The 25413-nt window shown below is 43.0% G+C and overlaps 1 protein-coding gene across 2 annotated transcripts; it reads left to right on the top strand.

The window, feature by feature from the left end:
- Positions 1 to 421: 421 nt before the first annotated feature.
- On the top strand, positions 422 to 23699 carry CHMP4C (charged multivesicular body protein 4C). 2 transcript variants are annotated; one of them, XM_001489106.5, is made up of 5 exons: positions 422 to 884; positions 16947 to 17124; positions 19136 to 19250; positions 22275 to 22464; positions 22652 to 23599. In XM_001489106.5, the coding sequence occupies exons 1-5, from the start codon at positions 695 to 697 to the stop codon at positions 22714 to 22716; spliced, it is 738 nt and encodes a 245-aa protein (XP_001489156.1). In that variant the 5' UTR covers positions 422 to 694; the 3' UTR covers positions 22717 to 23599. The 2 variants fall into 2 exon arrangements, with proteins under 2 accessions (XP_001489156.1, XP_014583454.1); XM_014727968.3 differs by lacking the exon at positions 16947 to 17124 and adding an exon at positions 16848 to 16896 and having other exon boundaries at positions 563 to 884; positions 22652 to 23699.
- The last annotated feature ends 1714 nt before the right edge of the window (positions 23700 to 25413 follow it).

Below are 25413 nucleotides of genomic sequence, written 5' to 3'. Positions count from 1 at the left end.
TACCCACTTAAAGCCGTGTAAGGAGGATCTAGAATCGACCCATGCCAGCTGGCAGCCAGGCACTCATCAGCCTGCCCAGACTCTACCTCTGCAGAGACAAGCCGGGTCAGACCAGCTGCTCCTAGAGTAAGCCACTTGCCCACGTACCTGCATCGTATGGAGACAAACGTCCTGGAAGCCGGCGCCTCCACACGCTCATACCCACACGACCTACACCTAGACGAGCGCATCTGAATATGCTTATTCACCCGGACACAGGAACACTGTGCTCACTCGCTCTCACAAACAAAAGCACACGTGGAATAAGGCATTTTGTTTGAAAGCGCACTTGTTATCCACACGCTTCCAGGCCCCGCAGAGCCCCCTGGAACCCTGGTTTCCCTTCCTCCGAGCCACTCACAGGCCAGTCCCTCATCGCTGGTGCGGCCCCAGCGCGGGCAGAGCAGCCACTTTGCAGCTGTCTTGCCGGTCCTGTCAACTCTGTCCCCTGCGCATCAACTCCCGGAGGCCGGGTGGCGCCGGGCGGCCGACTCCAGGGTCCTCCCCGCCCAGGCCGCGCCGAGGGGCGGGGCCGCCGCCAGGAAATGCCCAGGAGTGTGTGTCACCTGCCCCGACGACGCGCTGCCTCCCAGGAGCGCCGCCTTAGGGGGACCCCCGAGAGCCGCGGCCGCTGCCGGGACCCCGCTCCGCAGCCATGAGCAAGCTGGGCAAGTTCTTCAAGGGGGCGGGCTCGTCCAAGAGCCGGGCGGCTCCCAGCCCCCAGGAGGCCCTGGCCCGCCTGCGGGAGACCGAGGAGATGCTGGGCAAGAAGCAAGAGTACCTGGAAAGCCGAATCCAGAGGGAGCTCAGCCTGGCCAGGAAGCATGGCACGCAGAACAAGCGAGGTAGGCTGGGGCTGCGCCGGGCGCCAGCCCTCCGCTCCGACCTCCAGCCCTTTGCTGGGCAGCCGGCCAGTGCGGCCAGCACCTGTCCCCCGGCCCCCAGGGGTGTTCCCATACCTTTCTGGGAACTGGCACTGACCCCCAGGGCCGGGCCTGCAGCGAGCTGAGCAAAGCGTGCTCCTGGGTGGCAGAGAGTCGGGGGGCGCCCAGAATCTCGGTAATCAAGATGAGCAGTATTTCATGCACTGTTTAAAAAACTCAAAGTTAATGCAAAAAACCCATGACGAACGAAAGATCACAATTTTAAATAAAGACAGGATCGGTGTTATTCTTTTTTCTTTTGCCTCTGGCTCTTGTGTGTTCTGCATGGCATTTCTTTATCTAAAATTCTTTTTTTAAATGTAATGTTTTGTTCATCATGGATTTTTCTTACATTAAGTTTGAGTCTTTAAAATATTAATTAAAATATTATTTAGCTCGATTACTGAGTTTTTTGGCTCCCCCTTAAATGTCACTCCTGGCAGGCCTCACCCCAGTCCAGCATGCTGACCCAACGCTAAATACCAAGTTTTCTGCTGTGTGTTTGTGAATTGAATCACACATCTGAACTCGCACGCAGATCTCCAGTAAAGTATATTCTAGTATGTTCTGGTTTACCTCGTGCCTCAGCTTTTGAAGATTTTTATTGGCTGTTGTACAGTTGAGGTATTATATCAAAAAAAAGTCAGCAAATTAAATATTAAATTTCCTATCACTGGCTTTTGCCGCACACAAGGGACTTTGAGTCAGTAATGATTCTTGGTGCTCCTGTCGCACTTTGAACCCTGTATTATTCTTAGCCCGAGTTAATTGCTTTCTTCGGTGTACGCCTCTCCCTATCAAGTAGATCCACGCAGCACCGTGGCACATAGAAAACCCAGCGAGGAGTCGCAATGATTTGCTCTTGTAACATGAGGTCTGTGGCAGAGCGAGCCGTAGAAGTACGGGACTCTGCTCACCACCAAACCCTGAACTTGCCTCCCTAAGTCCCACTTCTTTGGTCCTAAGAAGCCTGGGGGACTCAGCTGGCCCTAAATGATGCTGCCATGTTTACCGCAGCAAAGGGATAATGTCTCCCGAAGGTCAAGTTTCATTTTTCTCTGCTACTGCATATAACTTCTGTCCACATGATAGCCTGTTTTAGAGTTAAGTGCTGCTTTCTATTTTTACTTTATGTCTGAAATTGTTTTGGGAAGTTATTAAAAGGCAATTTCTAAAGAGAGACTGTGTCATTATGGCTTGCTAAAAAGCCCCTAGTCCTTCGGCTCCTCGGCCCTTCTTCTCCAGCCTCACATGGACTCTGATCTTCCCTTAGTGTCTGTCAAGGGCTTTTTTTTCTTTTTTGTTTTGTCATCCACTTGAATCTGTGTATGGCTTTATCTACAGTGTTTCATCAGTAAATGTTAGTTTAAAAAATCTGAAAAATTGAACATCTGCTTCTTAGAAGTGGTAAAAATATAGATTTTCTATCAGAAGGCAAAAATGTAAAATAATATAGAAATGTTCTCCAACTGGCAATGCACTAAAGTGTATACAAGCAGACTTTACAGAAACACCAAAAATAATGAAAGACAACACTAATTAAGAACATCAATCTAACTTGCTTAAATCAGAGAAGTTACAGATGCAAGTATCGAGTGCAAATAATAAATTGGTGTCAAAAAAGCCATGTATTCTTTGTCATTTGTCCTTGGGAACTTCATTGGTTCTCCAGAGGCCCTGGGAGTAGGAAGAGGCTGCTTGGTATGAGGTCATCTGTAATCTAAACTATGGAAAGAATCCAATCACTGACTGTGTTTTGGAAACGCTGTCAATATCAGCATCTTCCAAATAAGCCAGGTAACTTCATATACAGGGAGCTACTGTTTTCCATGAGCCACCCAGAAATATTTTCACACATATAAGGCCCAATATTCTTAGTACTAAATGGCCTTGTGCTCCGCGATGTCTGTGCTAGAATGGCTGTAATTTACATGATAATCAAAGTGACGTAATATACGTGCAGTTCAAATTTCACTCCTAGGAGTGGGTGGTCAGCTCATATACTGTCAAGAATACTAGTTGAGTGGCCAGCTAGTATTATATCAGAAAGGGCCGTTCTCCTGGCCAGTACATATTCTTCAGATATATTTCTCTACAAGAGAAGTTTTGACAGCATTCTGAATGTCAAAAATGGGTTTTATTGGTAAAATGGGTAACTCTAAATTAGCATAATATGTGTTAGAAATGGAATGTCAGTGAAAGTGTGGGTATTCTAAACATATCGATTGGCTAAAACTGTTTAGAGACACTTTCTGGCTCCCCATGTAAGAACAGGTGATGCGAGCGTACTAGGTGTATGAGTAACTTAACATTCGGGTGGCACCTGAGGCTGGACATCAGGTCAGAGCAGTGTCCGGTCCTCGGTTCAGGTGGATTCCTGGCTGCGGCCCCTCCTTCACGGCCTGGCATCCTGCCAGGGAATGTCGCTGTCTGCCCCCAGTGAGCCTTTCATACAAGGTGTAGGGGACCTAAAAGGACACAGAGTTGGGACTTCACTGAGCTCTTGGAACAGGTTGACAAACTGTTTTTTGCCTGCTTGACTAATGTATGTTTATTTGATAAGTGTAGATGCAGAACTTAGTCTGAAACTTGCTTTCTTTGTAACTCATAGCAAGGTTGTGCAGTGGGAGCTGGTTCTTCTCACTTCAAACTTCTTTGGCAGTTACCGTAACCTACCAAAAAGAACCTGAGCGTGCACCACCAAACTGGTTTTTCAACAGCTGTGACATTCAAAGCCCTGTTGATCTGAAAAAGTAACAGTTGGAACAAGATTTATAATTTGCTTAAAGTCTTGGGGAGGTCAGTTTATTCAGATTACTGTGATAGAACTCTGCTTTATAGCCAGTAATCTGCTTTGCAGAAAAGCAAACTTTTTATACGTCACTTAATTTTTTTCTGCTTCTGGTGAACACTGCCATCTAGAGCAGTTTTCAATCCTGGGTGTCTATTAAAGTCACCTCGACTTTAACATGGGATGGGGGTCCCATCCCCCCGCCCCCATAGAGTCTGATATAATGGGCTGGGGTGGGGCTTGGGCATCAGTATTTTTCAAAAGCGCCCCCAGGTGATTCTGCCCTGTGGCCAGCGTTAAGGATTAGGAGCCTAAATCCATAGTGACGTTAATGAGTAGAAGTACAAGTCCTCTTGGCCTTGCAGGCTTCCTAACCTTTTTCGTATGCGGCCCCCATGGGCACTGATAATATTTGTGTGCTTCAGTGGGATAACCAGAGACCAGCAGCCTGGGAACTCTTGATGCCCGAGGCTGGTGGCCTCAGGAGTGAAGATAGCGGTATCTTAGCACGCTGCAAACCCCTCCTGCCACACTGGTTTAGGGGAGCTGTTCTAACCTCCCTTATGAGGTCTTTTTTTCCTCATAATATCGCTAAGAGTTGCTCAGAGACATTTTGCTTAAATATATCTCGATCCAATTTTTACACGTTTGATAGAAAGTGACTTAGTGTTGTAGTGAAGAGCCTGGGCTTGGAAGCGGACAGCCCCGGTGTGACCCCCAGCCCTGCCCTGCCGTTTAGAAACTGACTTTAGACCGTTTCCTGGCCTCTCTAGTTCTCACTTTCCTCCTCTGCATGATGTGATGATAAGGTTGATTCTGAGCTGGGAGGATTGTTGACATTGTTGTGTGAAGGCCTGACTGCAGTGCTCAGGAAATACCAGCCAACGTTAGAGCAGTAGCATGTTGTTTTAAAGCTAAAATTGGCTTCATGGTAAGTTCCACTTACTGGCCCAAATTTTGTCTTCTGGAATAACATGGAACAAATCTACTCCATCTGTCGCATGAAGACTTTTCACCTATTTGGGGACACAGTCAATTCTCTGGGTCTCCGGTTCCGAAAGCCCACCTTTGTCATTTCCTCAGCCCCCCTTTCCTGTGCTGAAGTTTGGGGTGAGGCGAGTGAGACGCCCACGTCACTCGTGGGACCCTGAGAGTGAGTGCCCCCTTAAATTCGCACCCAGGTGCCGCTGTCTCCCCTCTCCCTAGTCCTGGACCTGTTGCTTACCTCGTCCCAGGCTGAGCAGGAACTCCAAATGTGTAATTATGTGAAAAGGGGTGGATCCAGTTGGGTTATCTGTAGGCCTCAGGCTGTTGGGTGATAGAGATGAATGGTTGAGACAGAGAGCACTCCAATTTGGCCCCAAACCCCTACTCAGGATCACCACACAGGATTCCAGTGAAAACCTGTGCTGAGGCCGTTCTACCTCTTCGTCGGTGTCTGTCTGGTGAGTGAGACCCCAAGACGTACAGACTTCCATTTGAATAAGCCGCTCACTTTGGAGCCTGGGCTGCTTTCGGCCAGGGTGAGTTTGCTTCAGAGTGGCCATGCAGACTCCGTCTTCCTAGGAGTCGGGCTGTGTGCACAGTCCCACTGGGTTAGCTCCGTGTTGGAACCTCCCAGGGCTCTTGAGTTTGTTTTTTATTCTAGTCGACTTAGAGCTGAATTCTGCAATCCCAGACAGTGAGGACCAGGATTTCTGTGTAAAGAGAACCCTGTCCGTGTCAGCTAGTTGAGTGCCGAAGTAGTGAGGGCAGAACAGGGTCAGGTAATCCGAGACAGCAGGACCCCGAGGGATGGAGGTTCCCCTGGGAGCTATCACATACCTGATGACCTCCTTTCTTGAGAGAGTTTCTCAGAACGTGGTCCTCAGATCGCCTGCATTAGAATTCCTTGAGGATGTTTGTGAAAATGTACACTCGGGAGTACTCTCCAAAAAATTCTAATTTAGAAGGTTGAGTGTAGGGTCCAGAAATCTGAACCTTGAACAAAGAACTCAGTGGTTCTGATGCCCACTGCAGTGTGAGACCCTATGATGCATTATTCAGTGAGCTGTTAAACTGGGCGCCACTACTCATACTGTTTTCTTCCCGCACCCGTTCCTATTGTTCCCCCCCTCCCCCAGCATCACTCAGATCCCTGGATGAGAAACATCCACCCACCTTCCTCTCTGTTTACTGAGGAAGAAGCTTCCCGGGCTTCCGACAGGTCCTCGTTGGCCACCTGAGTTCATTTTCTTTAGGGAAATTCATATGGTCCTGCGACTCCACAGTCCCCAGGAAGGGTCTCAGAGGTCTCTCGTGTTCACATTACAACCAAGCATTGTAATAAAGTGTTTGCTTGCCTCTGATTATCTGATTATTTTCTACCACACTCTGTGTATTCTGGGGCCAGAGAAAAGAAAGTTCTACTTCTGGGGCATTAACAACCGATATCTGGGCCAGGTCTTATTCTCTAGTCGACCGCCCCTCTCTCTCCTGGAAAAGAGAGATCAGTGGAAATGGGAGCCTCTCTCAATTTCCACCCCAATTTTTACTCCCTGACCTCAGGAGCTTCCCCTGGGCTTTCACCCCCTCGTGGGAGAACCCAAAACATCTGAACCAGCCCTGGCAGTCCTGTTCACTTAAGCTGCCGTTTTAAAGCTTCTTGCTTCCCCACCACCTTGCTCTCCCCTCTGAGCCCTGGCAAGGATCCTGCCGAGACTTACACCGCCACTCGCACACTTGGGTGCTGACCAGCACAAAGTGCCCTGGGTTTGTTATCGCTTTTGCTCTGTTAATACAGCTTCCGTTTGCATATGCTTTTCCAGATGCCATATCAGTTGCTTTTCCCCATTGGATTTGGAAAGAGTTAAAAATCCCAGCCAGATTTACCCTCCCCACCTTATTTAAATCAATATGTTAAGCTTGCATTCAGTATTTTACATTTATTCCTATTAAATGTCATCTTATTTTCTGTTAAATCTTAAAATTAAGATTTTTAAAATTCTAATTTAGTTGTCTTATATATGACTACTTTTTTTAGTTGAATCAGTCACAAATTTGATCAGCAGAATGTTTGTTGTCATCAAAGTCTTTGTTAAAATATATTGAATAAGGCAGAAGCAAGGACAGAGCCTCATGACATATGCCACTAGAGACTTCATTCAGGGTAACTTCTGCATGGTAGCAACAGCTAAGATCTGGCTAAGGCGTGATTACGAGTTTGACAGATCAACACTCAATGAGTTCAGTTATTCATCTAGCTATGAATACACCTGACCTACATTTTTAGCCTATAGCATCTTATTTCTCCAACTTTTTTTCTCTTCCCCAAAAATGCCACAATATACTTTATGAATTATGTTGCTAAAAGCAAACTATATTTACATCCCTCTGGTTCACAAGTTCTGGTTTTGTGAACTAACAGTGTGCTGGCCTCATCAGACTCACCTGGAAAGCTTTCCAAAGTGCCACACCAGGAGATTCTGCTTCAGGAGATCTGGATAAGGTTCAGGATGTGACACTCAAGGCTTTCTGGAGGATTTTGATGAGCATAAGTATAGAAGGACAGTGGTGGTCTCTGGTCTTTCCTCGAGTCAACATTCAGTAACCCGAATTAAAGAAGTCTATGAAATTAGTTTGGTATTTTGCATCTTTGTGAACTCATACTGGCTTCTGGTTACCATTGTCTTCTAATTCCTCAGAAACCATAGTGTAGAGTATTTCTATTTTAGAATCATTCTTTCAAGTATCTGTGGCACAGATTTTGACAGTTTGCTGACGTGTTGTAGCTACTTCTAGAAGGGTAATTGGTACTGTTTCTTGTGTTACGTAACATTACATTGTTTGCTTTATTTGCTTCATGAATTTGGAGCAGTATTATAGATTTTGGAACACTGGTTATTATTATTCTTCATTTAAATTCCGCAAGGCTGGATAATAGAGTACAACATTTTGGGAAATACTTACACTAAGCAAAGAATATAATTTTCCTTAATTTATACCACTTTGCAGTTTATTGAATTAGCCACAATAAAGTAGAAAATTTATTACCAACACCGTGATTATGCCAAAGTCATATGACTTGTACAGTTTCAGGACAGTATGTCAGGAAATGACCATGAGCTTGCCCTCAGGTGCACTTAGTATTACTTGTGTGTTTCTCAGTAATTAGGACTACTTACTTCAGAGAAGATTTCATGGTCAAGATAACAGAAAAGAAAAACACAGGATACTCTAACCTGTGAGCTATGAGGCACAGGATCTAATACTGAGGTGCTTTTTTTTCAGAAAGATCAGCCCTGAGCTAACATCTGCTGCCAATCCTCCTCTTTGCTGAGGAAAACTGGCCCTGAGCTAAGACCCATGTCCATCTTCCTCTACTTTATACGTGGGATGGCTGCCACAGCATGGCTTGCCAAGTGGTGCCGTGTCCACACCCGGGATCCGAACTGGCGAACCCTGGGCCCCCGAGAAGCAGAACGTGCGAGCCTAACCACTGCGCCACCAGGCCGGCCCCTAATACTGAATCTTTAAAGTTGATGATGCTTTGCTGTGGGGGTCAGGTTTGGAAAGGGCTTGAATGATCTATTTTGGTATTCATTTTTTGTAAAATGCTTAACTACGTGTGACTCTGTGCTTTTAAGGAACAAAATTATCACTGATATTTATAGATTATACTGAGAATTTATGTTTTAATAGTCTCATGCTCTACTGACTGAGCTAGCTGGGCAAGGATTTATTTTTTTAAAGATTGGCACCTGAGCTAACATCTGTTGCCAATCTTCTTTTTTCTCCTTCTCCCCAAATCCCCCCGGTACACAGTTGTATATTCTAGCTGTGAGTGCCTCTGGTTGTGGCATGTGGGACGCCACCCCAGCATGGCCTGATGAGCGGTGCCATGTCCGTGCCCCAGATCCGAACCGGAGAAACCCTGGAGCTACTGAAGTGGAGTGAGTGAACTTAACCACTTGGCCACGGGCCCGCCTGAGGATTTATTTGTTAAAGTCATGTTCTCAATCTTCTCTCTTGGTGAACTGTAACCAGAACTGTTAGTACATACGGGTAGTTTTAGTTTCTCCTACTTTTTCTGACTGTTGTTTGATGGACGTTCTAGTTGGCTTAAAAGTTTGCAAAAGGAGAAGGAACAAAAAAAAAAGCGAGTCTGGATTGAATATAAAGCATCTACTAAGCCATTTTCTGAAAAACTGTTGTTTGTACAGGAGATTTTGATTCCTTCCCTCAAAGAAATGGTGCTAATAGGGAATTGCCTGCGGGAAAGATTTAGGACGGAGTCCGAGTTTATATGCTCCCCTGTGAAGCAGTCAGGGCTCCTGGACCTGCGCCCGGCCTTTCACCCGGCTCAGCCTGTCCCGGGTGCGTCTAACTTGTGCACCTGTCCAGGGCGAGGATGGGGGCCAGCTCAGAGCCCCCACTGTTGTCAGCTCTGTGCAGCCTCAGTCTACTCTCCTCACTCCAGCAATCCAGAGACTTAAATACCAACGCTGTAATTACAACCCTGGAAACCAAACAAGCCCAGAAAAGCGAGCAAATGAGAATGGTGATTTTAAAATGACGGGAAAGGAAAATTGATTATTCTCTGTTAAAAGTTGGGAATCTTTGCATTAGACGTTAAATTCTTTATTTAAAAATTAAAATTTAATGTCAACCATTTGGCTTAAATGAAATAAAGTTTACACTTTTTATATTTGGCTTCAATATAAATTTAGAGGAATAAAATCCTGCAAACAAATATTTGATAAGCTTTGAACAATTTCTTCTCTCTGTGAACATGAATTTCCAGTGAATCTCTTTGGTTCTTCCACGTGGAGTCCTGTGCCACGCGGTCATCGTGGGTGATCATGGTTGTGTCGTGTTTGCTAGGCAGTGCTCTGCTCCAGCAGGCCTCTCTCAGCGAGCAGTCTATTTACAGTACCAATTCTTGCCGTATATTCAAGACGCGTGAAGTGCAAGTAAACATAACCTGGAGTTTGAACAAAGATATTATCCTAACTCAAAACTTCTCCTGGGTTAACTAGAGCAGGAAAAAACACTTATGATTATGTCAAACCAATTTACATATATTTTCAAGATCACTTATACAAGAGCCTGTCTGATCCCTTTGTGAGGAGTTTGAAACCTTTATTTTTGTAAACCATCTTGTTTTATTGGATACTGTTCTTCCACTTATATTTGAAAAATGAAAGAATAGTATAGTTCGTCACCAATTTCAAGGTGAACTTATTCAGAATTTCAAATAGTAATAGTCACCTTGAGGATAGGAGCTATATGTTTCCTGAGGTTTGTTGATCATAGGATCTCAAACGACTAGTCATAGAATTTTAGATAGTGAGAACCGAAAGGCGCTCTCGGGATGTAGTTTATAGGTTCTCAGGAGCACCTGCAAGCCACGGGCACAGTCACAGGAAATATTGGTGCATCAGATGAGCAAGAAATACTTGTTTACAAGCAGAAAATAGAACCATGTTATACATATCGCACACACACATATATACATATACACACACATACATATACACATACACACATATACACTCACACTTATATATACCTATATACACATGTATACATATGTACGCATGACAATATATACACACACATATATGTACACACTTAGATACATACATGTATACACACAATATAAAGTTACATCCATAAGTACACATGTATACCCTGTAGAATTAAGCATAATCAGCTATTTCTGAGTTATTCTGTTTAATATTTACTGGTTTCATATTCATAGAATTTTTCCTGTATTCTAGGCAATAGCAGGCCCCAAAAGGTTACCAGTTTGTGAGGTTACTAATAATATTAGTAGCAAGTAAAAAACTCATTCATTCAGTTATTTATAAATTCTATCTGGTGTCAAACATTTAATTGGATTTTTACAAAGAGTACCAAGTAGATTTTAATTAATATATTGGTATGTTGTTCCAATAACAGGTTAATTCTCACCTGGCAATTGACCTCGGAAGCAATTACTCTAAGAAATAAGAATTTCAGTGGATGTCTAAAATGTCTTTTATGCAAGCATTTCTTCCTTTTCTGACAACTCCAGGCCACTAGCACTGTTAGGTCATCACCTTCCCCTCTCCGATTTACCTCTCTGTTAATCTCTTGTGCAGCATCCTGGCGGTCAGACCTGCCTCGTCCCCCCAAGGGACCGTGAGCTCTTTAGAATGAGGAGAGGAGCATCATTTCTGGGGGAAAATAACTGTAACTTCCTTTGTCCATTTGCTGTCTTTCTGGAAGTGGGAAAGGGCACTGATGATCTTTTTAATGGTTTACACTTTATATTATTGATCAATCACCATCTCTTTTTTTACACAAAATTCGACCCGGTGTACTGGCTTGCTTTCAGCAATATTCCACTTCCAAATGCCCTTTCCTCAGAATCTCTCTCTCTTACTTTCTCCAATCTCACTCCTTTTTACTGTTTTCTCGGGCATCTGCTTTGCCACTGTATAATCCCCTACATCATTGCTGTGTTCTAGTCTTCTTTTGGCTGCTATTTCCTCTTTATGACGTTGATATTGGTGAGACCTCAGAAAATGTGGAGGTTCCTTAGAAGACCCAGCTAGTGTGGCCAGCTGGTGTGATTTGCTCATTTTGAGGTTTTTAGTTCCCACTTTCTGACATATCTCGGCCAGAAACTCCGCCTTGTTTGGTAGGAGCCTTGCCGTAGGAGAGAGGGTTGGGGCTGGAAGGAACCCTCTGTGTGAGGCCTTTCATCCTCCGTGCCCCTCCCTGAGCAGTGTGTTGGAGCAGATGTGTAGACAGTCACCTCGGCCTACATCACCTCCTCTGTGAAGCCTTCCCTTACCCTCCAGGAGAGCTTGTGCACTCCTCTGTGTCGCCCCTCTGCCTCGTACGTGTCCCTATTCTCCTCTGTTCTCCGCTGCTACTTGAGGTGAAGGACACAACTTAGTGCATGTTAGGATCCCCTCCATGGTGCCTATAACATAGTAGGTGCTTAGTAAATGCTTGTTGAGTGACGAATAAGTGATTGGAGGCCCATTTTGTATTTGCCTCCTCTGAGACTGTAGCCTTCTTTCTTTGTCCCTGCAGTGCTAACACAGTGCCATCTTCAGTATGGACTTGTGGGGTAATGGAAATGAACGGATAAAGAATATTTCTTAAAAGTGAAGAAGGCCGAGGAAATTCATAATGAGGTGACCCTGGCCAAATGAGTGTTAGGATTTTCTAATATTCCCCCAGCTGTTTCCAGCCTAACCTGTGACTTTGAACAGAAAAATTTTGTTTTTATTCTGTCTGTGAAATGCTTGTGATGATGCTTATTCAGATCGTGTGTTTTGAGAACTAAAAGAAGGTGCCATAAATAGAAGGTGCAGTTTAATTAAGGAAGGGATTTGTATGTGAGTAAGAACAGGGCTTAAGTTAAAGTTTCTCAGATTAAACACGATGATGAGACTTCCCAGTTAAGAGCAGACAAGGACATAACCAATTGCGTGGCCGTGTCACCTTGAGCACTCTCTGGGATGACTCTTCCGAGCCTCACCTTTCAGGCCTTCTCTAGAGATCAGCCGTTTCTGGGAGAGAGAAGAGCTGTCATAATGCAGTTTCTTTTTTTTCAGTTATTTTATTGAGGTCATATTGGTTTATAACATTGTGTATATTTCAGCTGTCCGTTGCTGTATTTCCGTTTCTGTATAGACTACATTGTGTCCTCCCTCAATAGTCTAGTTTTTATCCGTCACCATGCATATGTGCCCCTGTACCCCTTTCACCTCCCCCAACTCCCTTCCCCTCTGGTAACCACGAATCTGTTCTCCTTATCCATGTGTTTGTTTATCTTCCGCGTGAGTGAAATCATACGGTATTTGACTTTTTCCATCTGACTTAATTTGCTTAGCATAATACCTCAAGGTCCATCCATGTTGTCGCAAATGGCATGATTTTGTCTTTTTTATGGCTGAGTCGTATTCTGTTGTATACATATACTACATCTTCTTCATCCATTCATCCAGTGATGGGCCAGGCTTCACAAACATTTGTCTGTTGTCACCGGACATGGTGGTTCTTCCTTTTTGCCAACTAATGGATTAACAATGCACACATTTATACACCCCGAGTGAGAGAAGAATAGCAGACTGACTTTTAAAACCAAGATACCCTATATATTATATGATCAATGAAACAGCAACTCTGTTCTGCTATTTTGAGTTATTTTTATGGGGGACTGAAAGCCTTCCTCCGCTGGCAGCTCAGTGGAGTAAAGTTGCACAGGGCTGCTTGCGTGTTGGTTCAGGTGGGTAGTTCTTACGTTTCGGTCCAGTCCTCTGGCTGGAGTAGGGGCTCTCCGTGCTTCCCTGTGCAGCAGCGCCCACGGGGCCGTGTTCTGCAGCTCCGTTGCTGAGGGAACCTAACTCGTAGGTGAAGGGATAGAAGCCCTGGCACTTTCTCCCCCACAGTGGGATACAGTAGATCCCTTTCTGCTAGAAGGATTGTTATCCACATTACACCAGCTACTTCAAAGCTCCTATAGGAGTGTGGGAGATTGAATTGCACCTTCTTCATGGGTTGAATTACATGGCTCTAAAAATGTCCTTTTCTGCCAAATCAGGAGCAATGCTTGATTTGCAGTGTTTGTTGCATGTCTTTGAAAAAATACAGCTGCTTCTTTCCCAAATTGCTTATTAGAAAACGAAGTCAGAGCCTGTCCGCCTCATGGGGGCCCATGGCATCATCGTTTCCTGTGAGAAGCAGCTCACGGGGTGACTGCACATACGCTTCTTGGCTCTTGGGGGCAGAGCCTCTTGTCTTGGTGTTTGGGAGAAGCTTACTGTGCCAGGCTGAAGCCGCAAGAAGTGTTAGGTGTTCCGGGGCCAGATCTAGCTATGCGAAAATGTGAGTGGTTTTGCTCACATCGGGTTTTCAGAAAACTGTAAATCGGCTTTTAAATTTGGGGATTTTGCATGCAAATCCAGATGTTTTGCTACTTTTGAACGTGTGGAAGGCTGGGCCTGCAGTCTGCCTGGCACCTGTGAACTGGAGCCCCGCAGTGTTACTTCCATTGGATCAGGCTTACGCTGTTAGACCCGATTCCCACTTCTTCCTGTTGTTGACTCCCTGATCCTAGGGTCGTGTCCACTGCCATTTATCGTCACTCTTAAACTGTTTTGTATTGTTATAAAAGAGGAACATTCCTGTCTCTCCCTCTCCCTCACAGGTGAGAAAACAGAGTGGGCCTTTCCCCGTAACCTCTCTCTGCTTCACCTTCTTTCATCTCCTGCCTGACTCCCCTGAGTGTAGGACTCTGGCATACGCCAATCTGTAGTTTGTGGTATGGGAATTATAGTGTAAGTTGAGATCTCAACTCTTGGTGAATTTTCAAATTTGTCTCAAATATGTTGAAGGGCAGAAACCATATGTTAACAGAAATTTAAAATTGCATGTAGACCAGAACGTATGATTATTAATAACAAATATCTTCGAGGTTAGGCATTGTACCATGTGGTTCCCATCATGTGGGTCTGACAACCCTGTGAAGGAAATTGTCATGATGATGAAGATCCATAATATTTAGTAATCACTCATGATGTGCCAGGCACTCCACTCAACACTTTACATATGTTATTTCATTTAATCCTCCGCAACTGAATGAGTTATATCCCTGTTTTCCAATAAGCAACATAGGTAAGACCTCATGACTGTGGACAGATGGAGCTCAGATTTGAAAGTACGCAACCTACCTCCAGAGCACAATGTTCCATTGTCGTCTTCTAGGTATTACTGTTCTTGTTGTTAGTATCATTATTCAGGTGAGGAAACATCACTTAAGAAGAGTTAAGGTCACATGCCAAGGTTATTATGCACAGTTATTAATGGGTAGAGGTAGGATTAAAATGTAAGTCTAGTGACTCTAAACCCTCATCCTTTATACCACGTTGCATTTCTTGATTTTCAGAAAGTAGTCTACAATTAATTCTTACTAGGAAAGATGGCATATTTTTTAATGGGGAACTTCAAAAAATTACAAAAGGAGAATGCTTTTGGGTCATAGGTACCAGCTGGGTTTCAAATGAGTGTAGACACTGAACCAGCCTGACAAGACAGGGAGGAGACACACTTGGAACATTCCAGTTCTGGGTGTGTTGAGTGGGGATGCTTATTTGGAGTTTAGCTTCTTAGGATACTCTGCTGAATAGCATGATGTTCCTGCACCTATTGAAGTGTGGAGCTGTTTTGTAATATTATCTTCCTGTTATGAGTTATGGTGAAAAATCGGGTAACTTGCTGCTCAGTCGTCTCAGAAATAAGATATACAATCTCATTAATTAGTGAATGTTATATAAATCACTATTATTAATAATAATATCTAGTTGCTAAGTCCCTACCAAACACAAGGATTGTATAAAGTGTTTTCCATAAATTATCACTAATTCTTACAATTTACCCAGCCTCATGGGGATTATAATCCCCATTTCCAGAACAACAAACTGAAGCTCAAAGCAGGGAAGAGTCTTACTCAAGAATATACATCTATTAAGTCAAGGCAGAAGGATTCACTTTCTGGCCTTGAAGGCCAACTCCTTCTGTTATACCATGTCACGGTGCACAAAATTATCACATTCATCCATTTAATATTCATTCACTTCATCTTCTGTAAAATAGGCCAATGGTAGTACCTACTCTTGGAGTTTTGTCAGAGTTAATGATATGAATGACATAATGCACATAGAGCACTTAGCCCCAGTTTGGCATAGGAAATGCTCGGTAAATATTAGGTCTTGTGATGTATTTTGTTGGTCATGTGCCAGGAACTGGGCCAGGTGCTGGGGAAACATATGAGGAGCAAGCCATGTCTTTCCCTCAAGGGCTTATAATTAGTGTAGTGGAGGTGGGGTGGGTGGAATAGATTTTACAAATAATTGTAATCTAGTGTGATAAATGCAGCAGTAGATATGGATTCACAGGCAGAGTGGGAGCACAGAGGTCAACTAGCTGTTCTCCCTGTGTGGGAGAAAACCCTCAGACAGCTCTGGCCATTAATGTGACGAGCCTGTCTACAGTGTGATATTGTAGAAAGACCTTTGTGCCAGATGACCTTTTTTTAGTTCTTTCCTGCAGGACAGATTAAACAAATAAAAACTGTTCTATAAAGAAAGTGTAAGTGCCATTCAGCAAGGACTTAAGCTGTGGTGTTACACCTGGAGAAGGAAGCAGAGCAGAGGCTGAGATGACCCTCGACCTCCACAGTGGGCAGGGAGGGTGGGGAAGGAAAGTTACAGCTCACGAGGGAAATAGAGGAAAACGATCCACACACAGAATAAAGCTTTTCTTTGGCAACTGTAGGAATCCTCGGCCTGTCTACTTGCTGCCTACCCATGGAAGGTGTGCCGTCGGCGCACCCCACCCACTGCTTCTCCAGAGCCTGGGGCAGCCTTGTCTTTCAGGAGAGAGGCCTCATGGAAAGACACACTTACATCTCAACAAGAGGCACAGCTCCATGCACTAACTATTCTAGTCTTTCGTTTATAAATATGAAGCTGTGATAGAAGATCAGAAGAGTTTTGAGGAAAAGCCATTGTATGAAAGAGAAGGGCCGAGATCAGCAAACAGCTGAACCCAAGAGAAGAGAGAGAAAGTAGGAAATAAAAAAGGTTACAAACAAAACTTGCATTATTATCTTGTACTGGCCATCTTGTAATCATTTCAGACCAAGACATGCAGCTCGACATCCTAGGTTCAGGTTCCAGCTGCCACTCACTGTCTACTTTCAAGCAAGTCACATAACTTTTTCTGGGTCTCAGTTAGCTTGTCTTTGAAATAAGGAGATGGAGCTAGAATAGTCAGTCACTAAGGTCCTTTCTCCTTCTAAAGTTTTGATTTTCTATTGCGGGATTTTCACTCGTATTTTTCATCTGTCCTTTTTATAAAATCTTATGCAGACAGAAACACTTCTTTGGTATGTTTTCTGGAATATGAAAATTGAGTTCTCATTCTCTTACACTTGCCAGATCTTTGGGAGAATAACTAAATGTTTGAGGGAGTGGTGGTTGGTGCAGATGATTGAAAGGACAGATGTTACCCCTAAGTGTCTCAGATTTATTTGGTATCCTCTTTGTCTGTAGGTATCAACAATGCTGAGGCTGTGGTTGGTGCTGAGCAAATGTCTCTTGAGTAAGTGACTTGGGCTCTCTCCTTATAAATGTGGCTTCTCCCTTATTTAGCTGCATTGCAGGCACTAAAGAGAAAGAAGAGGTTTGAGAAGCAGCTTGCACAGATTGATGGCACACTTTCCACCATTGAGTTCCAGAGAGAAGCCCTGGAAAACTCACACACCAACACCGAGGTGTTAAGGAACATGGGCCTTGCGGCAAAAGCGATGAAAGCCGTTCATGAAAACATGTGAGTGACGTTGGTCTCCCTCTGAGTCATAAATTCCTCACTGTTGGGAAGAACCTTGGAACTATATGATGATTTTGGCAGGAATGGGCTTACTCATTTGGAGCTCTTTGACCTGTTTGAATGGAATGCTCCTTCAGAGAAAGATTAGAGGTTATAATGGCAAAAAAAAAAAAAAGACCATGAAAATCTGAAAGACGTTCATTATGTCCTTAATGTTTCCCAACCACCTCACTATTGTCTGACTCCACCTGTGAATGCCTTCAGTCTGTGATTTTAAAAAGGCTTAAATGTCAACATCTGTGACGGTGTTAGAACAATGCAACAGCGGTTGTCAAACTTCACTGGGAATCAAAATAACCACTAAGGAGAGCACAGATGCCCAGGCTCCTTGGAGAAGGGGAGGGCTTGGGCTTTTCTGTTTGTAACCAAGTTCCCCCAGTGATTGTGACACGAACCAGTGTTTGAGAGCCACTGGCATCGAATAAGAATGATAAGCATGGATTCAAGGGTCGGATTTTCTGGATTATACTCCCAGTTCCACTGCCAGCTGTCCTTGAGCAAATTCCTTTGCTTCTCCCTGATTCAGCTTCCCTATTTGTAAATTCGAGATGATAATAGTACTTCCCTCATGTGGTTATTGTGAGATTCAATGAGATACTAGATGTAATGCACTCAGCATAGTACAAAGTAAGCAATCTGCAATCAATATTCATAGTGGTAATGGGACTAGTGACAATTTGGTTTATACTCACCCTGGGAAATCAACACCTGGGGCCTGATCCTTTCCTGAGATTAAATATGATAGTAAGTCTGGCCACAGATGCACAAGAGCAATGGATGCCTGAGGGGTGTAGAGAAGTTTCCATGGATGGGAAATGGTGGGAGAGGGGGAGGCTGGGGTTAGTGAAGACATCTTTGCTAACATTTTCTTGCCCTGATAATTCATTGACAAGCTGCTATCATTTTGATAGCATCAGAAAGGTCATTAGATTGATTATCAGAGTCAAAATCCTGTGTCATTGCTGTAAGCTGGGTGCCAAAATGTGTTAGAGAATCATAGCCTTTCTCCAGGGAGTTTAGCAGCAGCATCCCCTTGTGTTCCTTTTCACCCCCGGGCCCAAACTTTAGCTACGCCTTTCTTTTTATAGATATATTCCTTGTATATTCATTATGAATATAAGAACTGGAAATAAGGTAAAAGTATTCTCTTTGGTTACTCTATGAAGTTATGTCAAAAATACTCACTTGCAAGATTTCTTCTATTGGGAATAAAAATGTCAGTGTTTAGATTATTTAATAAGGAGGAAAATTGCCACTTCTCTGTTATCCAATCAGTGTGGCCTAGTTTTGGGGCTGGAGGAATGATTCAGAGCCGGGATCCTAGAGGAGCAGTCCAGATCCTGGCATTCAGACGCTGACAGTGCAGGCTGGTGGATAGGGGCCAGTGGGGCTCAGGCGTTAGAAACTGTCTTTGAAATAGCTGTCTGTCCTGGGCCTATGGCTATGCGATTCCTTTGCTGAAACTGCTGATTCTTCTGAGGGCTTTGTGGGCCTAATCCTGCTCTCATCAGTAATCTCCCAGGGCTGCAGCAGCTGTGAGAAAGTCCTCAGGCCATCAGGATCTCTGAATTACTAGGCTTCTAGAAAAGAGATCTCTCGTTCCAGAGTTGAGTTTCTACAAAAGGCTGCTGTCGGATAGCAGCTGCTGGGAGCTGCCACAGCTTGTACTAGTCCTGGTGGTCTCTGGCGGTCCATGGCACCATTTCCTGCAGAGTTGATACAGAGCAGCGTATATTTAAATTTTACATATGCCCTACATGTGCCCCATATGTGCATCTACAGGATTATTAATTTTTAAAGATAATGCATATTACCACTAAGAATTTTTGTTATTCTACTGAAATAACTAAGAGTTTATGTTAAATTGACTCGTTTTTTGTATGGGGTTATATCTAAATTCATAACTTTAAAATAAAACTTGAAAATATTTCAACAAAATATTATTTTGCAGGGATCTGAACAAAATAGATGATTTGATGCAGGAGATCACAGAGCAGCAGGACATTGCCCAAGAAATCTCCGAAGCCTTTTCTCAGCGGGTTGGATTTGCCGATGGCTTCGATGAGGTGGGTAACACAATATGAGCAATGGAGGATTGTGGTTGCCAGAAAGGGTAGCTGCCCACCGTATACAGCAGGCAGGTTTCCCTAAATCCTGCCTTAAGTATCATTAAGGAATAAATGATATTTGTTAGACATGTCCTTCACTTAAGAGGGAAACAAAGTGTTGGTAGCTCTGATTTAAAGGAAAGATTAATACAGTTTGGTAAACAGCTCCTAATTAAGTTTTCAGCTATTAAGGAAAAGCAGCATGTGGTTATGTAAAGTTAGTGACTTTTAATGGTTGAAGCCTGAATAGCCCCATTACGAGGAATCGCGTGCTCACGCATCTGGGCAAAACAAAGCAGACTGTGTCAGTCTGTAAGGAACAGACGTGTCATGCTCTGTAGCTGTCAAATTAGAGGTTAGGCTGCCTCTGGTTATTACTCAGGCTATAAAACAAAATAAATGTGGAGTGGCATTATTAACACACACATTCCATTTAGATTAATCAGTCCAATAATACAGACTATAATTATAATGGTGGTGTCTGCACTGTGAATTTCAATTGTTCTACTCAAAGCACACACAAGTAGGACTAGTACATATTTTGAAATGTTTCCAGCTCTCAGATTGGCATGGCAAAGAATCTGACTTCCTACATCTGTGTGGTATTAAAAATGATACATCTCATCAGTAAGATTTAGTTCCACAGAATCCCAGAAAATGAGTAGTAGTGTCAACACTTTTTTAAAATGATTGGGCCTGGCCCAGTGGCGTAGTGGTTAAGTTCATGTACTCTGCTTTGGTGGCCCGGGCTTCATGGGTTCAGATCCCCGGTGTGGACCTATGTACTGCTCATCAAGCCATGCTGTGGCAGTGTCCCACGTTAAAAAAATAGAGGAAGATTGACACAGATGTGGGCTCAGTGACAATCTTCCTCAAGCGAAAAAGAGGAAGATTAACAATAGATGTTAGCTCAGGGTCAGTCTTCCTCACCAAAAAAAAAAAAAAATGTATAGACTAGGCATTGGAAAAATTTGGTTTTCAGGCCAAATCATTCTCATGGCTTTTTATGTATGGCCTGTGAACTAAGGATGGTTTTCACATATTTAAAGGATTGTAGAAGGCAATAACATCAATAACAATAGCAACAAAGAAGACTATACAACAGAGACCATATGTGGCCTGCAAAGCCTTAAATATTGCTATCTTGCCCTTTACAGAAAAAGGTTGCCAGCCCCTGGTTAGACTTGCAAGCATCTAATGAGTGCATTATTTTTTTTTTTTTAAAGATTTTATTTTTTTCCTTTTTCTCCCCAAGGCCCCCGGTACATAGTTGTATATTCTTCATTGTGGGTCCTTCTAGTTGTTAATGAGTGCATTATGATATGGAGAAAAGGGCTCTGGGCTCATGAGGACATCTGGGTTCTACCTGTTAGTACTAAGCTTTGTGTAAGTCCCTTCATTTTTCTGACTTTTAGTTTTCTCATCTATAAATTGAAAATTACTGGATCACTGGATTATCTCTAAAGTTTCTTAAATTCTAAAATTATTTTATCCATGATTGAATAAATGTTTGGTGCCTGAAGGCTGAAAATGATGGAGGAGATAATTATTCTGTCATCATCATATTTACTAAAGAAAATAATGTCTTTTTGGTGATGTTGATAACTGTTAGGCAACATCAGCAGTTCTGGGCACGCATGCAGTGTAGGACAGCGAGTTCTGCCATTCTGGCATTTACGGTGTCTGTTCCTAAGTGTTTTGTGGGCAGAAATAGGACATCAGAGTGTTCATTCTGAAGGCCTGTTATCCATGGAGCCTGTGGAGAACCAGAAGGCACACGGCTACACTGAGTGTACTATTTCACACAGCCTGATACTACCCACTTTCCTGTTTTATTTCCTTTTCATGAGGTAGATTGCACAGAGGTCAGACAGTCATTCAGCTAGCTGCATGTCTGATACCCCCTGGCTGGATCAAATGTTTTGGTTGACATAAGCATCTCTTCTCTTGGCCCATAGTAGTGTCTCCCTCATTTTAATTTAGCACAATTATTTATTTATGTGCCTTTCTCCCACATTGGATCATAAGCTTCTTAAGTGTAGGGACTGTTGATTCAACTTTGCATCCCCAGTATTGAGTTCAACACCTGGCCAGGAGTGAGCTCTCAATAAATTTGTTCAATGATGAATGAATGAATAAAGATCTACTTGGTTGAATGTAAGAGTGTCCTAAGTTATTTCTGATAGTGACAACTTCAGAATTCCAATGATAACAAGTTTAGTTTTGACTCCCAACCTCTCTCCTGGAGGGATGGACTCCACCTGAGGACTCCTGGAGCCAGTTAGGCCTAAACCACCGCGAGTCGTCTCAGATCTGTCGTAAGGTGACTTGTACCCTTAAAGTCTCAAACGGTCTTGCCTCTGTAAGGTTCTTGGGACAGAGAATACTTCGGGATTAAACCAGTCTTTGGGACTGTTGCTAAAAGAAAGAAATACCATGCACCTACCTGGAGTTGAAGCTTTCTGAACCCAAGCACACAGCATGATTTGTATTGGCTTTGGTAGTTTAACAAAGGAACCATGATATCTTTGGTTCTTTTTACTTTCTGTAGTTATGGTTTTGCTATACCTATTGTTTTATTTTCAATAGCATCAGCCCAAATGAAAGTATTTATTTCTCAAATTAAAGTTTCACAGATTCTTAATTTTTAACAGGAGAAAAGAAAAAATACACTGAAAAAATGACAGGCAAGGTGTAAATTTCTTAGAAACTGTTGAGGTTATATGTTAAGCTAGCACAAACTACTTGAATAACTGTTTACTGAAGTATTATAAGATTAACTACAACAAATTTGCACAACCCCAAATATTCATTTTCTAATCATTGCTCAGTGTTGCAAAAAAGATTTAGTCTTAAAATAAATATTCCATTTCACTGGGTTCTCACATATCAATTGGGTAGCAGATGTTCTTGTTATTGTGTTAGAGGAAACCCACTTCTTGAAACATTAACTCCATAATTCTTTCTTTCTCCTTTGTTCAGGATGAGTTGATGGCAGAACTTGAGGAACTGGAGCAGGAGGAATTAAATAAGAAGATGACAAATATCCGACTTCCAAGCGTGCCTTCCTCCTCCCTCCCAGCACAGCCAGAGAGAATGCCAGAGAGAATGCCAAGCAGAATGCCAGGCAGAATGCCAGGAATGTCCTCCACTGCACATCGATCCCGAGCAGGTCTGTCCCCACCTCAGTGACCTGCGACAGTTGCCTAAGTAGTTGCCGGGTCCATCCCTTTTAGCACTTATTTTTTATTTCATAAATGTATACCTTTTCATACATAATTCATACCATACCTGTTTTCTGTGGTGAAAGTGTGAATGTCACTAATTACTCATTTCTTTTTTTCCATTTTATGTTCCAGCATCTTCCAGGAGGGCAGAAGAAGACGATGATGACATCAAAAAATTATCAGCTTGGGCTACTTAAACTGAAATGAAATTTTTTGACACCTGCATTAACAGTTCTACAAAAGACATAAAAAATATTTTTGCCAAGTTCAGACGTTAACAGAGACTCTGTTTTATAATTACACTGGATGAATAATTGTCTTTTAAGCCTCCTAAGTAAAGTGTAAAAAGGAGTGGTGTGCAGACATAGAGTCAGGGATGCAGAGGGGCTTCCTGGCGGTGTCTCGGCAGATCCCTCCGTATTGATGGAGGGGGCATTCCACCATGTTCACTGCCATATTTCCCGTCCTGGCACATAGTTGGTGTTCTATATATATTTGTTGAAAGAAAACGGAGTTCTATGAACACATAAAACATATGACGATTTATAAGCCATTTCAGAGTGATACATTTAGAATGGCTAGGGAAAATCACTTTCCTTTCTATGCAAATGCACGTTTGCTGTGTGCCTCCGTGTTGGAAGAGATGGAGCCCATGGGAAATGTAAATGCACTGTGGAGAGTGTCTCTTTCAGGAGAGACTTCTTGGAGAGACGTCTTGTTTGCTCTGTACATAAATAGTTTCACTTGAGTTTTGCAGTTTAAAATCTTAAAGGAGCTTTAATTGGCATTTATTATGCCAATTAAGCTTGGAATGGGGCAATGGATGCATTTCCCAAAGTGTCTGAAAGCACTAACAGCTTAGACTGCCGAGCCAGAATCTCCTGGGTGTGATTCAGGCATGTGGGGACCCGCATTAGCACTCCCAAGCCGTTATGATGCCGTTATGGCTTCGGCGTGCTAAATGTGTGAATGTGCCTTCTCTTCTGTTTTGTGCTCTCTTGTACATTTATTTACACTTTAAAGCATATTCTTTGTAAATACATAAAAATATAGGCAATTAAAAGTATATCTTGAAGAAAATTTTGGCCATAGTTATTTTTAAATGAAAGCAAATTACAAAATTATATATTGCCCGTAATATGTCATGGGCCATAAAATGACAAATATTGTGTAAAATGTTCTAGGATTCCCTACATTTGCTTAGCAACATATTGGGATAGAAAGAGCACTGGACCTGGAGTTGGAGTCCTGGGTTCTAGTCTCTGTACTGCCTCTAACACAGTATGACTCGACATGTCATAAACTCTGCGTCTTTGTTACTTTATCGGGAAATCTAAGGGTCGGACTCAAGGATCTCTGGTGGTTCCATCTTGCCACAGGCCTTTTGCATATGCTATTCTTCCTAGCAGTCCTCCCACCCTCCACAACACAGATACCAAATCTTACATAGTCCTTAAGTCTTAGTTAAAATGTTCTTTGTTTTGGGCAACTTCTGCTGATTGCACAGGCTAAATCGAGTCTCCCCATTCTGTGCTTTCATAGCACTCTACTTCCTCTCCTGTCACCTATCATGGTCTATGTTGCATATTCACTTGAATGATTGCTCAGTTATTGTTCTTGCCTGCTAGGCTGTGGTAACCCCCAGTGAGGGCACGGACCGTATCTCTTTCCGTTCAATAGTGTATCCCCAGTACTCTGCACAGTTCCTCATACACAGCAGGCATGCAGTAAACATTTACTAAATGAATGACTATTAAGTTTTTACATCTTTTGGGCCACGATAGGATAACAGGAACTGGATTTACCTTTTACCCTCAGACAACTCGAAAACTGGACAGAATATGTGAAACGACAGTTTCCAGATAGTGGACGGCAGGCAGCACTTGACTGTGACTCCTGAGAGAGGGAAACAAATGAAGCGAGTGTTTCCAGTACCCAGCACACTGCCTTCACAGGCAAGAGGAACCCCGCAGAGCCTGGTGCTCTCACTGCATGGAGGAGACCTGTGGGGAGGGTTCTTGGAGAAGAGATTGCTGCACAGAGAGAGCGAGCGAGCGAGAGAGCACTCTGGGGATCTGCAGAGGGGCCCCTGCAAGTCTTTGACTGAGAACGGATCTGCGTACATGTATGAGGAAACCACTGAGGCCAAGAAGAAACACTGGGAAAAAGTAGGCAGCTCAATCCCCAGAGCTCACACAGGGCCAGGAGCAGTTTGTGTTCTCGCTAGTCATAGTGGAAAGACCACCTAATACAGGGAGCATCAGACTGAGTCCTCAGAAGGTTCTTGCCTCAGGAGTGAGGTCAAATTATGCCTAGACTAAAGGTGGCTCTGGACCTACCCTAAAAAGCTTAAAAGCAAGCTTCAAAAGGATGAAATGATTCCAAGCAACTTAACTACATCCCAGAACAAGACTCCAAAATACTTAAAGGAATGTAAAAGCTAACAAGTAACAACAATAAAACAACTAAAATAAAACCCTGGCCCCAATATCGTAAAATTCACAAAGTCTGTCATCTAATCAAAAATTTTCAGGCATGCAAAGATGCAGGATAAACAACCCATGACTAGGGGAGGAATGAAGATTGGGAACAGACTCAGAAATGACATAGATGATAGAATTGTAAGACAAGCGATATTAAAACAACTATTATAAATATTCTCCTTATGTTCATTGAAACTGCTATAATAAATATACTCCATATGTTTGAGAAAGGAGAGGAAAGCATGATCATCAATGAACAGAGAAACAGCAGATATAAAAAAAAGACTCAAAATTCTAGAGATGAAAAATATATTATCTGAAATGAAAAATACAGAATATAGTGGATGAGATTAATATCTGATTAGACATTGCAGAAGAAAAGGTTACTGAACTTGAAGACATAGTAACAGA

Source organism: Equus caballus, chromosome 9 (assembly GCF_041296265.1).
Source record: "Equus caballus isolate H_3958 breed thoroughbred chromosome 9, TB-T2T, whole genome shotgun sequence".
Taxonomy (NCBI): Eukaryota; Metazoa; Chordata; class Mammalia; order Perissodactyla; family Equidae; genus Equus; species Equus caballus.
The sequence above is the reverse complement of the archived record's forward strand: the minus strand, read 5'-3'. Positions and strand labels throughout refer to the sequence as shown.

Excerpts from the sequence above, each read along its gene's own strand:
- CHMP4C (XM_001489106.5), top strand. The coding sequence starts at position 695 with ATGAGCAAGCTGGGCAAGTTCTTCAAGGGGGCGGGCTCGTCCAAGAGC. Across the intron at positions 885-16,946 it reads TGGCACGCAGAACAAGCGAG|CTGCATTGCAGGCACTAAAG; the intron begins GTAGGCTGGGGC and ends TCCCTTATTTAG. Across the intron at positions 19,251-22,274 it reads TTGCCGATGGCTTCGATGAG|GATGAGTTGATGGCAGAACT; the intron begins GTGGGTAACACA and ends TCCTTTGTTCAG.